Source organism: Zonotrichia albicollis, chromosome 28 (genome assembly GCF_047830755.1).
Source record: "Zonotrichia albicollis isolate bZonAlb1 chromosome 28, bZonAlb1.hap1, whole genome shotgun sequence".
Classification (NCBI taxonomy): Eukaryota; Metazoa; Chordata; class Aves; order Passeriformes; family Passerellidae; genus Zonotrichia; species Zonotrichia albicollis.
This window is the reverse complement of record NC_133846.1, coordinates 378664-391646: the sequence shown is the minus strand read 5'-3', so window position 1 is coordinate 391646 and position 12983 is coordinate 378664. Positions and strand designations below refer to the sequence as shown.

Sequence of the window (12983 nt, the reverse complement as noted above, 5' to 3'; positions counted from 1 at the left end):
AGAGTGTGCTGGAACAGACACCCACGATGCCAAGGGATTTCAAATGGGCAGCACAGAAAGGTCATTGAGGCCCCACTGCAGGGCTCAGGTGCAGTGATGATATGCAGACACCAGGCCTGAGGAGAGGGGCCACTGAAGTTCAGCCTGATAAGCATTTTCAGTGTAATTATCACAGTACATAACACAGTAAATAGCTAGGAGAGGTAATAGTTGGTATTTTAGGGAACGCAGGAAGGGAAAGCCCCATGCCCAAACCCCACAGCTACTTTGGTGCTTCACAACAGCTGCAGTTTCTGTTCCTTTTTTCCTATGTTATTTTAGGTGATATTTGTAATTCAGACATGGATCCATCTTTTAAACATCATCTGGCAAGTTCAAGAAGGGGCATTGACCTTGGCATGTGCTTCACTCCACGGAGATACTGGCACTGACAATCCCTGGGCCTGCCCTGCTGGGAACCCTGTCAGGCTCCTGAGTCTGGAGCCAATTAACACACAGGGGATTAGTGCTGCATCCAGAATATTCCCTTGTCAGTGCTAATTTATTGAGTGTATTCCATGGGCAATTCTTAAAATGCTCTGTTTGACTAAACAAATCATTAGGCAATTCAAGAGCCACCACTGGCTCAGAGCTCAGAGACAGCTGCAGTCAGTCCCCTCCTTGTGCTAACAGGGAACCCAAACTGAATTCAAATAGAGAAATGCCCTGAGAAAATGAGCCAATGACAACAGGAAACAGACACTTACACTGGGGACAGCCCTGAAATCAAGTCAATCTCTAGCAACACAGCTGATCTAATACAGCTTTTTAAGGCTGTATAAAACTACGGTGGAGGTTTATGCATCTCCCAACACACAAAACTCCATGAAAAAGTCCCAAATCACAGCAGACAAGAAAAACACTCCTGCCTCAACAGAAAACAGAAGTTATGGGCCTGGAAAACTTACAGGGATCCATCTACCAGTTAATTCTCTAGTCTGCAAAATGATGATTCTTCCATCTGTCTTGTCCATATCTACTGAGCGTGCAAGTGGGATTACTAAGGCTGAGCAATGAACTGGGAATCTGAGCAGGAGACAAAGGACTATTTTCTTAGGGGAACCACAGCAGCAAGAAAAGAATGTTCAACATCAGAACACAAGAGAAAGAAAGGCTGAGAGTCACATGCCAGAAGTGCAAACACTTTGTTATAAAGTTATTAGAGTTTTATCCTAACTCATTCCAATCCAGCAGTTTCACTTGGATGCCATGAAATACAACAGCGTGAATAAAGCAAACTGTATAGAAAAAATGAGAACATGAATTAGAATTATTTCCAGCACCAGCAAATTCATGTTAAGGAAAAAATAATATTAAAAATTAAGGGAAAAATAATTTAAAATAAGCTCCCTTCCTTGTTATTATACACATCAGTATGTAAATTTTTCCTTCTGTTGCTCCCAGAGGTACACAGAAGTTGCATGGGTAGGCAATAGCCATATGCTTGTTATGCTGCAGTTCATTATTTCACAGGAAAGTGAGAACTCCAATGATTTATCAGAACAATCAGGAGCAGCATCGCCACACATGACCAATGGGATTGTGGCTGAAAATGCTGTTGAAGGGAGGGAAGAGGAGGAGGATGTGGAAACCACCCCCCCCACCTTTTCTGTGAGCCCTCACCAGCTGCAGTTTCTGTGACGCTGCCAGCGCAACTGAGGGAGCAGGAGGTGCAGGTTACCAACACCAAACTTCACACCCACCACAAAGACACTTCAACACATCCTGCTTGCAAGCACAGAGAACCCAACATCCCCTGACACCAACAGAGGCTCTACTTAGCCTCAGATTCTCCTCTGTAAACAACCTGGGTGTAAAAGTTCTCCAAGAAGCATTGGAAAGTTTTAAGCTCTACAGTCATAGCAATGATTGCCTTATCTCAGAGTGGAGATGCTGAGGCTGTTCCCAAGAGCAAGAACTCAACGTGCTAAAGTCTGACTTGGCAGGCTTCCATCCCTGTATGTCAGTATTTGGTGTGTGTTGTCTATGCAAGATAGAACATCAACTCCTCCTCTGCTGAGGCTGAAGAGGAAGGTTGGCTTAGCTTTCTGAAATCCCCCATTTCCTCACCTCTCCTTCAGACCTTAGTGGCAGCAGTGGTGATAAGGACTCAGGTGAACCAACCCATTATCCCACAGGCTCTTGGGCCTGGACAGCTGCTCCAGAGTCACTGAACAGGAATGTTTCCCCAAATTCTCCAGTTCTCATCAAGAAAGGCTGTTTTGTTCAGCAGCCTGAATAATTTTGCTTTCTCTGGGGATTATTATTCAAACAGCAGTGTAACCATGTTTGACTTTTCAGTTATATGAAAGGTGGTAAAAACTGATTCTTCATCTCATATTTATGATATTCCTTTGTGAAAACTCCTTGGAAACTAATTTCCATCTCATTGTGTCTATATTTACCCACACATATATACAGCTATAATTCCTACCATCACAACTTATGGTATTTTCATTAAAAAAGGTTGCAATAAACCAGAAAATGCAGTAACTTGTAGGAGAAATGCTGGAGACCATGGTACAGCCCTCATATCTCTGGATGGACCCCTGAGTGTTCAATGCCCACTGGGTTATTACAATATGATTCAGCACCTCCAGCACTTCCATCATGAACAAATGCACTAGGACTTTACCTGAGCAGTTTGTGTCTCATGTCTCTCAAGAGTACATCCAGGCTGGACAAGGGGGAATGGCGTCCCGCTGCCAAAGGGCAGGGTTAGATGGGATATTGAGAAGAAATTCTTCCCTCTGAGGGTGGTGAGGCCCTGGCACAGAATGCCCAGAGAAGCTGCAGCTGCCCCATGCCTGGAAGCATCCAAGGCCAGGTTGGACAGGGCTTAGAGCAACCTGGGATAGTGGAAGGTGTCCCTGCACATGGCAGGGGGCAGAACTGGATGAGTTTAATGTCCCTTCCCATTCAAAGCAATTCCATGGTTCTGTGATTCTGAGCTGTGCTGCAGAATCCAGCTCTGACAGGGATAGACAGCCCCTGCAATCAGGCTGTGCTCTGACCTTGAGCAGCTGGAACATCCTGAGCCTGCACACACTTGCTTCTCCTCCTGCACTTCCTGCAGGGACCAGGACCACTACTGAATCCAAATGAGATAACCCTGGATTGGGGAAGAACCAGGTGATCACACCTGGGCTCCAGATAACATTGGAAAAATCCCTTCAGGATTTGTACTCCCTAACAATCTGTTTTCTGCAGTGTGTCCCTGAAGCACCTCTCATCTGCTTCCACAAGGACACATGGAAGTCCATTGCAGCTTGGCAGTTTGATTTTTGGGATATGCAGGAAAAAATTCTCTGTTTGCAAAGCAGAGGAGCCCCTGTGATGGCACAGCTGCCCCAATACATGACTCAGCTCATCCTCTGCTGCAGCACAGCAAATCCACAACCCAGACAAACCAGTTCCTGGGCTGGAAACCAGGTCAGGAGAACAAAGTCATTATTTGGGCTGCTTGAATACTAAGCCTCTCTGCCATTCAAAATCACCTTTCTCTTTTTCAAATGCGCTGAGCACTCCTGTTTTTCTGTAAGATCATTCCCAGATCAGGTGTTTTAAGTAAAACTTCTGCATTTAACTCTATCCCTGCTGTTCCAGCTGCCTTTGCACCGCTGATATTGTTACAGTGACTTTCCTGGAGCCTGCCCTACTTGCCTTGAGACACTTCCTGCTTCCTGCTGGGGAATGCTTAAGCAATACTGACCTCTAGCTATTTGAGCTGTTTAATCAACACCAATTGCTTTTTGAAGAGTGGTGGTTGCTAGGATCATAATTAATGGAATTATGTGATCAATTGAAGATGGAGACAGATCATAGAACTTTATTGACTCAACTGATTATTCCAAAACCTGGAGTAGCACAGGGACATCCCCCACAGCTGTCAGGCAGAAGATGAAGAACTTACACAGCTGATGGATTCAGTAATTGGGCCCAACTGAACAAAGTTTTCCTCCTCCACCTGTAGAATCTGTAGGAACCTCACAGAATGGATCCCATTTCCTCCTCCCTCAGGGGAAGTGATCCTGCCCTGCAATCTGACAGGCTCTGCTCAGCTTCAGGGACTTGCCAAGGTTGGCGCAGTGACACCAAAGAGAATCATGGAATTGTTAAGGTTGGAAAAGCCCTCCAGGATCAACGAGCCCAGCCTGATGGATCCCCACCTTGTCACCAGCCCTGAGCACCACATCCAGCTGTTCCTTGGGCAGGGATGGGGACTCCAGACCTCCCTGGGCAGCCCCTTCCAATGCCTGACCACCCCTCCCTAGGAAGAAATTCCTCCTGATGTCCAACCTGGCCCTTCCCAGGTGCAGCTTGAGGCCGTTTCCTCTCGTCCTGTCCTTTGCTCCCTGGGAACACAGCCTGACCCTGTCCAGGCTGTCCCCTCCTGTCAGGAGCTGTGCAGAGCCACAAGGTCCCCCCTGAGCCTCCTTTTCTCCAGGCTGAGCCCCTTCCCAGCTCCCTCAGCTGCTCCTGGAGCTGCAATCCCTTCCCCATACACAAACCACACGCTGTTCCACGAGCACACACTTTGTTTGACACTAATTTTCCTGGTTTTTCTTAAGATGGATTTTTCCAGCAAGACAGGCTGATTCTATAACTCAGCACTTTAGGCCTGTGTGGAAGGAGGGAAATACAATCTCTCCCTTTAGCACCCTCTGCTCCTCTGCAAGCCATTTCATTATCAAGCTCTCTCTGCACTGAAATACAATTTCTTGAACATACCACAAATAGAGTAAGTGATAACCAGCTGTCTACTCTTTCCTGCTGCTTCAGAATTCAGTCAAGTCAAAACCACTGTCACATTCCCTAAAACAGCACTACCACACCCTCTCTCTGAGAGTCACAATAGGGGATACAGACAGAAAAAAGCTCCTGTGCACAAGGATTTTTTGGCTCCTTTCAACAGCTGTCTCTGAGCCCACTTATTCAGGATTAAGGATACCTAAGTGTGTGCACTGCAGTGAATCTGAAAGAGTTGATAAAATACCGTTTTTTCAGTTTTAGATTAGTGAAATGAAGGCTTCATTAAAAAAGTGTCAAACAGTGAGAATCTGTTAACTGGATAAATAGTCTCATGGTTTAGGCATTAAAATGAACATCAGCTTATGACAGTCTATTAACCTGGTGACAGAGGGCAAAAGAAGGAACAAATATGTTTACTACACAGTGCTGTGTTATCTAAATTAATGATACACACCTTTAGGTGCTTATTGCCTTATATGAATTAGCCACATATTAATGGCCACCACATTCTTGTATTATTATAAGGCCAGGCAGAAAAATCAAATTTGCTGAAAAATGCCTCCAAAATACAGACTCCTCACAAAGGAATGTCCCAGTCAACATCAGCACTGACCCAAACACTTCTCTGCAGCACAGCAGCAGTTTGGGGAGGCTGATACTTCTACCTGTAAAGTCAAGCAGATGCCAAGGTCAGGCTTTTGTGTTCTTTGATCAATATCCAGAAATGTTTGATTATCAGGGCCCTGTAAAGTTTGAAGGGAGCTAAAAGCATTCAGACTTCTGGTACAACATGAAAGTGATACTCCTAAAACAGGAAAGTATTGGAGCCACATGTCTTATTTTAAAGATTTAAGTACCAGAAGGGGATAGTTTCAGTCAATATGCTTCAGTGTAGCCAGAGTTGGAACAGAAGCCTAGATATTCTTCTTTTCTTCCTCTAATAGACATTTAAAACTGATCCAACATCTTAAATTTTTGAGCAGAAACACATAAGTTTCTCAAGAGCATATGCATTATTGAAACAGTATCCTGCCAATAAAAACTGTCATATACAAGAGACTCACATTTATACTGTTTTAGCCTATAGACTAGCAATTATAGACCATAAATAACAGTCTAGTAGACATCTGTATGTAGTTGTTCTAGAATTGTTTCAAAATCCCACAAACTAAGGGCAAACTTCAGTTTCCAGATGCAAAAAAAAAAAAAATTCTCCAGTACATTTATTTGAAATATGTTTGTTTACTCTGCAAACACAGAATAAATTCTCACCATAGAATACATTTATTTCCTTATTAAGGTTAGAGAATCCCACAGCTCACCAAGCCCTTGTGTTGCACCTCCCACCCAGCCTCATCCAGCAGGAAACAGGATTTCTGCTCCTGACCTTCTTGGCACTGCAATTTTGGTTCCATTTATTGACAGAACCATGATCTGCACTAACCAAAAGGGATTCTGAACTCTAAATTGGAGGCACAAGGGCAATTAATACAGCATATTTTAAGGGTTATGGTTAATATTAACGAATAACTGCACATCACAATCAAGCAGTATCAAGACAGAGTTTAATGAATGCTAAAATCAGACTGCCACCATCTGACCAAAGCATTCCAGTCTTAGGATAAAACAGCAGGTACTCTCCATTACAACAAAAGCTCTAATTAACTAACAGGCCAAAATTATATTTCTACCACTCCTAACACAAGCTAAGGGACATTCACTATTAATTACAGATCCAACACCTGCCAAAAGCTCTAAGGGTGTCACTATGGATAAAAACAATTAGCTACTGCTCTGGGAAGCTGCACTATGGGCACACAAGGTGCAATTCAGGAGAACAGGGTGACTTTCCCTTTCTCTCAGCCAGGTACTTACATGCCAAAGCGCAGTGTCCCCGAGACGTACGTCTGCCAGTGCGCGCAGTAAAACATGAACGTCCCAGCAAAACAACAAAAGAACATCCAGTCAGGGTTGGTGCCCAGCTGCACAGCAATACAAGTTCCCAAAACCACAAAGACTGCAGGAGAAAATCAGTCACAGAGTGAAAAGGGTGGATGTGTGTAAGCATCCTCACCAGAAGCAAAGCTAGCAACAGGGCCCACAGGAAGGACAGTGGGAAGGTTTATCCTGGCACGGTTATTTCATAGGAATAAGAGATTAATGCTTCCACTTAAAAATATACAGGCTGCACAACACATTTCAATCCATATCAGTTATTGGAAGTCATCAATATTAAAGGTTTCTAAGTCTCCTACATTTTTATTCCTTGTGATGCCTAATGTCATTAAGGGACTTGAGTAATTTCTGCAGCTGCAGCCTGCAACAAGTTTTGGGGTTTTCTCCTGCATTTGCCAAATATTTTTCTCTGTCTTCTGAATTTCTCTGATGGCATTAAGAAAATCAAAGGTCTGGATACATTCAGGATGAGTAACATATCTAAGCTTTCCCCTCCACCCTTCCCATATACAACTCTGACAAAAAATTCATAAAATTTAAAGCCTAAGACCTTTAAAACTTAAGGAACCCAAAACATCCAATCAGGAGCAGGACCCAGTCTTGTGGGACCCTTCCAACTCAAGATATTCCATGATTTTACAATTTTTTTGCAATGGGGTTAAACTTCAGACTGGTTCGATGAACTCCACCTACCCAGGAAATTACCTACATGATTCAAATCCTAAACTCTGACTTGTAGAGTCCCACTGCTTAGGCTTAGACCTGTCTTGGTATCACTCTGTATCAAGTCAATATGAAATAATATAGCAGAGTATTATGACAATTTCTTACAGAAAATACTTTAGAACCAAGACTCTGCTAAAGCATCATATAGAAGTGCTGTCTCAGGTTGAATTAGTCCCATGCTTAGTTTTGTTTTCAATGTAATACAAGAGAAGACATTCAGCTGATCCAGAGCACTGTTCTATGGAAAGGTGACTTTCTTGGTTGAAATTGCTACATTCAACACTATCAGTTGTCCTTTCTTCAGTAAAGAAGCTTTTTTTATTGTATTGCAGAATTGATCCCTGAAACAGAGCAGTTTAATCCTCCTACTTCAATTAAAAATGACAACAATACCTGTGGACAATGAATCACAGCCATGATCAAAAAGCTCTCCTAATGGAGTGCTGCTGTTTGTCCTTCTTGCTTGTTTTCCATCTATAGCATCCAGGGACTGGTAGATGAAAAGGCCACAAGCACAAGCAATGTATGCCCAGGGAGGTGCCTAAGAGAGAAAGGCAATCACAATAAGGTTTAAAATAGATAAAATTCTCTTTAAGAAAGAGAAAGCCTGCAGCTGTCCCACAGCCTGACAAAACAGTTTTCCCTTTGCACATACATCCTCCTCCTCACCCAGGGACCTTTCAGCATCTGGTCCTTGCAAGGACAGACAGAATGGTTATTACATGTGGAATGTAAATAAACCAGTGACAGATTAATAGCTACAGCCCCTGCTCTGAAGTAGGAAGTTGCACTGTACAGCTGGAAAAATTGTAATACTACATTTGCAAAGCAGTGCATAACAAAGTTACATTAAATATATGCAACTTGTAACTGGGATTTCAGAAACTTGGGAACTTTTAGCCCCCAACTTTGTCACAAACACTTCAACAGTGTTCATCTTCACCAGTCCACCACCATTTGAGAGCTGTGTCACTACCAGTGCCCAGACTGAGTCCAAGAGCATTTCTGGAGCTCTGCAGCACAGCCCCTCCATCACCAAGTGTCCCCTCCAGTACAAGGCACCAGCAGCTTTGCCAGATCTACAGTAAGAACCTTTAATGGTCACATCCATGAAAACGATTTCTACTCAGACAAACACAAACAATGCCAAAGCCCTGCTGGAGCAAAGATCACAATCCAGGCTTTTTTATGCTTTCTGAAGCATAAGCCATTAAGAACACAAAAGCCAGGGAGGTGCCATTACTCCATCTGCGTTTACACATCCATAAGTCAGATATTATTGGCTATTTTGCAATCTTCACATTTGACACACTTTACAGAAGTGAGCACTTACAAGCACCTTTATTTTACAGACCACACCAAGAAAAACCAAATACAGCTTAATCTCATAAAGCCCTGAAGTCCAGATGGTTTTGGCCAACACAAACATGACTAATTTGTAGCACATCAACTTCAATGTATTTCCTTCTACAATTTGCATTGCTCCTGCCATTTACCAAAACAGTTTGTTCTGCCCCAAAAGCTGCTGCTGTGATGTGCTTACAGTACTGTCTGTACAAACAGCACAAGGTGAGAAAGGGGAAATGTGTCACCCAAGAGCAGAGCACCACATTTAGCCAAGGTTCTGATGCCACACAACTCCTTCTCATTTTTATCCCTCACGTACAGATTTAATCTGCCACATTTAAGTTAAATGGCATCACCCTGAAGGTTTCTCTATAAACTTAAAAATCAATCTGCTGGCTCTCCTTTCTTAAAAGCTCCTTTCATGAGCAGTGTAGGTGTTTCCACTTAGACCTATTTATATCCAAGTAAAATTTCACAGCTCTCTTCTTATCCAGATAATTTTTCCTTTTTTTTTTTTTTTAACTCAGGTACCATTCCATCAGTCAGCACTTTTCCAGCTGGGTCCTCCCAGCTAAGCAGGAAGTATTTGCATCTCCTTTACTCTCTGGTTGCACGAGGCCCTGAGTGACAGCCAACTGCCCTGGCTGCACCTTTCAGCAACAGGAAGGGAGGAGTCACCCTTGAAAAAAAAGCAGAACTAAAGCTGAGCTACAAGAAGGAGAAAATCTACATCAGAAATCAGTAGTGGTTTGGGGGGAGGAGGAGAAATTCTGCTCCTGGAGTTTCAGAGCCCCATTTTCTTCCCCACACAGCTCCTTGACACTTAAAAAGCACCTCCCTGGTCATGCTGTGCCATGTGGCAAATCAGATCAGGCCAAAGCTGCCTCAGCACTAAGTTATTTTTCAGTTCAAGTGAGGAAAAAAAAATCTCACTCACCTCACACAAAGTACTTCTCAAGTTGTAAAACACCAAACAGTGCTTTCATACAGCAGCCTTCAGCTAACACTGAATTTCTGACGCTCTGAGTGCAGCTTCCTGGGCACTTCAGAAGTTTAGTTACCAACCAAGACACAACTCTTCTCCAAATTCTAAATTCTGCTCTGGTTTAATGACCCACATCAGCTCTGGGGTCCCGAGAGCTGAAGTCTCTCTTTCAGACCAGATTTAAGAGTCTGAGTCCCCACACAACCCTGCTCAGAAGTAAACATAAGTTAAACCAACACACACCACAATGCCACAGCCTGGAAAAGGAGGGGGCTGCTCCAAGTATTCCCTGCTCAAACTGAATAGTCACTGTTTATTTTACACCTGCCAAATTCCACAGATTATTGTGAAACAATCTATTTCAACAGATTTCTAGGAGAGGCAGACATCCCTTTCCCATGTCATACGTGGAGCAGGGATGCAGTGCTGACTGTGCCAACCTACGTGAGATTATGGAGACTGGTGGGGAACAAACTGTGCCCTGCTGGATTCCCAACCTCAGCTGGGAGACTTGGTTAGGAAGGAGTTCAGGTGTTTTAAAAGCTGGAACTCTTGAGACATTCCCAGCCATGTGATATGTAACACATTTCTATACCAAATAATTCCCTTTCTCAGTGCACACACACAAAAGCAGCTTTTAAGATTCAACACTCAAGTGAAAACTCTTCCAGTGCACAAAAATGATTCTTCAAGTGCCTTATGAGGTAAGTGGTGATAGAGGGAAGCTGAAATGCCTCAAAAAGACTTTTGTATCCCTGAAATCAGGTTAAAACAGTTCTGCTCAGGGCATCTGGGGAGTTTTAGAGCATTCAGAACAAAGAATAAAACCACTGACTTTTATCTGGCCTTCTCACAGCACAGCCACAGCTCAGGAACACAACTCCACCACGCTGTGCCAAAGTCCTGACTGAGCTGCCAGGACACCAGTGGGGCCCAGGAAGGTGTCCCTGTAGCTCACTAAGCTGGGTTTGGTCACACCAGCTTTGATATCTTAAGTGGCACCACTCTAGAGCTCAGTGCATTGGCTCTGGTGCAGCCCCAGCATGTCCAACCCACCCAGCTCGTGTGGCAACTCTGATCCCTGAGCTGAGGGGGAGTTGCCCTGCTCTGGTCACAGAAAGTAAACAGGTGCCGACTCCTCCTGCCACGCAGGCCAGGCAGCTGCAGAGCCACTGCTCCAACTCCTGGCAGGGCTGAGCTTTGTGCAGCAGGTCCCTCATGGCTGCTTCGGTGTCAGATCCTGCTCCACATGGGTGAGTTGGCCCCAGGAACTGCTGGCTCACTCCAGCATCCACACATGCTCTCTCTGCATGCCAGCATCACAGAGAGGCACAAACATTTACAGAGAACAGGTTACAAAGACCAGGACTGTGGGCTGAACAGCAAGAACCAGCTCTCCCCAGAGCCACAACCCATCCAAAACCAGTGACAGCAACCAAAACAAAAGAGTGCCAGGAGTCCATAACTCACCTGCTCTGTAGCTGTCGGGCAGTAACATACTAATAGCAGAGTTGTAAATATATTTATTAACAGTCCGATGATGGTGATCAGGTTGGGGGCAATCCAGGCTGGAACTCTTCCCACTAACCATTCCCAGTAACCCTGCATGAGGGGCTCAAGCAGGGAGCGTCCGGCACTCTGGTACTTGTGCTCCTCTAACCGTTTGAGCTGGTGCTTGGACAGGGGTGGCGTGGGCAGCTGCACCAGCTTGCTGAGCACGCAGGCAGCGCTGGGGCCGTGGCCGCAGCCCGCGGGGCCCTCCAGGTGCGACTCCCCGCATCGCCTCTTGAGGCTCCGGTGCCCACTCATGGGTTGGGTGGCCGAGGAATTGTCTTGGGCAGACAGCAGCTGGGCTGGAGAACCATAAGATCCTGCAACACAGAGGAGCAAGACACGCCTGAGCACACAAATGAGATTTTAGGACATCAGAAGTTCCCAGCTGCTGCCCTAAAGAGCGTTTCAATTGCCACCAGCAAAGCAAGATGATTTCATAGGACTACTCCTTTGAAAGAGAAAGTTATTTGGAGAATTGCTGACAGAATGACAAGAAACAAGTGCTCCAAATGCAGCAGTAAAACCCTGCAGCCACCAGCTGAAATTCCCAACCCCAGCAGCGAGTTGTGTTACAGACTCCTCACACCTCTCCCAGGAGAGCAGGTGACACCATTCAGCTTATCAACTGAGAGCACCAAAAACTGCACTAAGACTGAAAAGTCTTAAGTTAAATTGGTTTGGAGCAGCTTTGTCTTCCGCAGTGATGCTGGACAACCAATTAAAAACAGTTATGTACATTTTTTTTCAGATTTCTGTTCCTCATTTCAGTTTTGCTATAGCTTTTTTCTTCTCTAAATTTAACCCAGCTCATTGTCTGTTCAACTTTCAAGAGATACAAAAAAACATGCAGGAGCTGGAGAGCTTTAGTTGGCCAGAGACAGCATGAAGCAGCTGTGAAAAGCAAATACAGGGTCAGGAGCAACTTTTTCAGCACAAACAAGAACCCTCACAATGTTCCATCTCCCTTGAAAGCAGATGACCAGGGACATGTAACTCTCCACAAGAAGTAGAGAAGCAGCACAGAAAGGAGACTCAAAATAAGAGTTTGCTGTTTATCTGTAGGAGACAATCATGGAAAAAAAAAATAGAAAACTCGGTTGAAGGCCAGCAAACAAAGCAGAGAAAGGAATACAGAGCTCTAGAGCCATCTGCACTGCACGGGCAGAGAAAGCTGCGCAAATCAAAGGTCACCACTGGCCTAAGAACAAGTGATCTGAGCTCCACTCTCCACTCCCTCGGCAAGGCAAATTCCAGCAGTGAAAAGCCACCTCAGGCAGCCCCGTCAGAGGGAGGAGAAGAGAAAGTGGCAGGGCCTTCGCTGTGTTCGATAAGCTCGGGAGGAAGCCGAACTGCACCTCTCCAATGGCCCGGAGACCAGAATTGGTCACCGCAGAGGTCCCTGTGGGCGGTGCCCTGGATGACCAGAAAAATTACTCCCAGTGCATTAAACTGGGATTTTCCCTCATCCTGAGGGGACGAGCCGGGGAAAAACAGCCCAGGAGCGCCTCATTTTCCAAAACTAACGCCCGGCCCGGCTGCCGCGGGGCTCGCCCCGGGCCTGGCACACACCCGGCCGGGGAGGGGCCCGGGGCACCCCCGGCCCCGCCGGCGCTTCGCCCCCGCC

General features: G+C 45.2%; 1 protein-coding gene across 5 annotated transcripts in view; it reads right to left on the bottom strand.

The window, feature by feature from the left end:
- CEPT1 (choline/ethanolamine phosphotransferase 1) overlaps nucleotides 1-12983 on the bottom strand; it is a 33278-nt gene that overhangs the window by 19183 nt on the left and 1112 nt on the right. For 4 of the 5 annotated variants that reach the window (XM_074528175.1, XM_074528176.1, XM_074528177.1 and 1 more), the window contains exons 2-4: nucleotides 11276-11676; nucleotides 7867-8014; nucleotides 6667-6808 (exon numbers count right to left, since the gene is read on the bottom strand). In XM_074528175.1, the coding sequence (XP_074384276.1) occupies nucleotides 6667-6808; nucleotides 7867-8014; nucleotides 11276-11614 (629 nt within the window). In that variant the 5' untranslated portion in view covers nucleotides 11615-11676. Of the gene's footprint in view, nucleotides 1-6666; nucleotides 6809-7866; nucleotides 8015-11275; nucleotides 11677-12557; nucleotides 12870-12983 lie in introns of those variants that run through there. The other variant, XM_074528173.1, reaches the window with a different exon arrangement.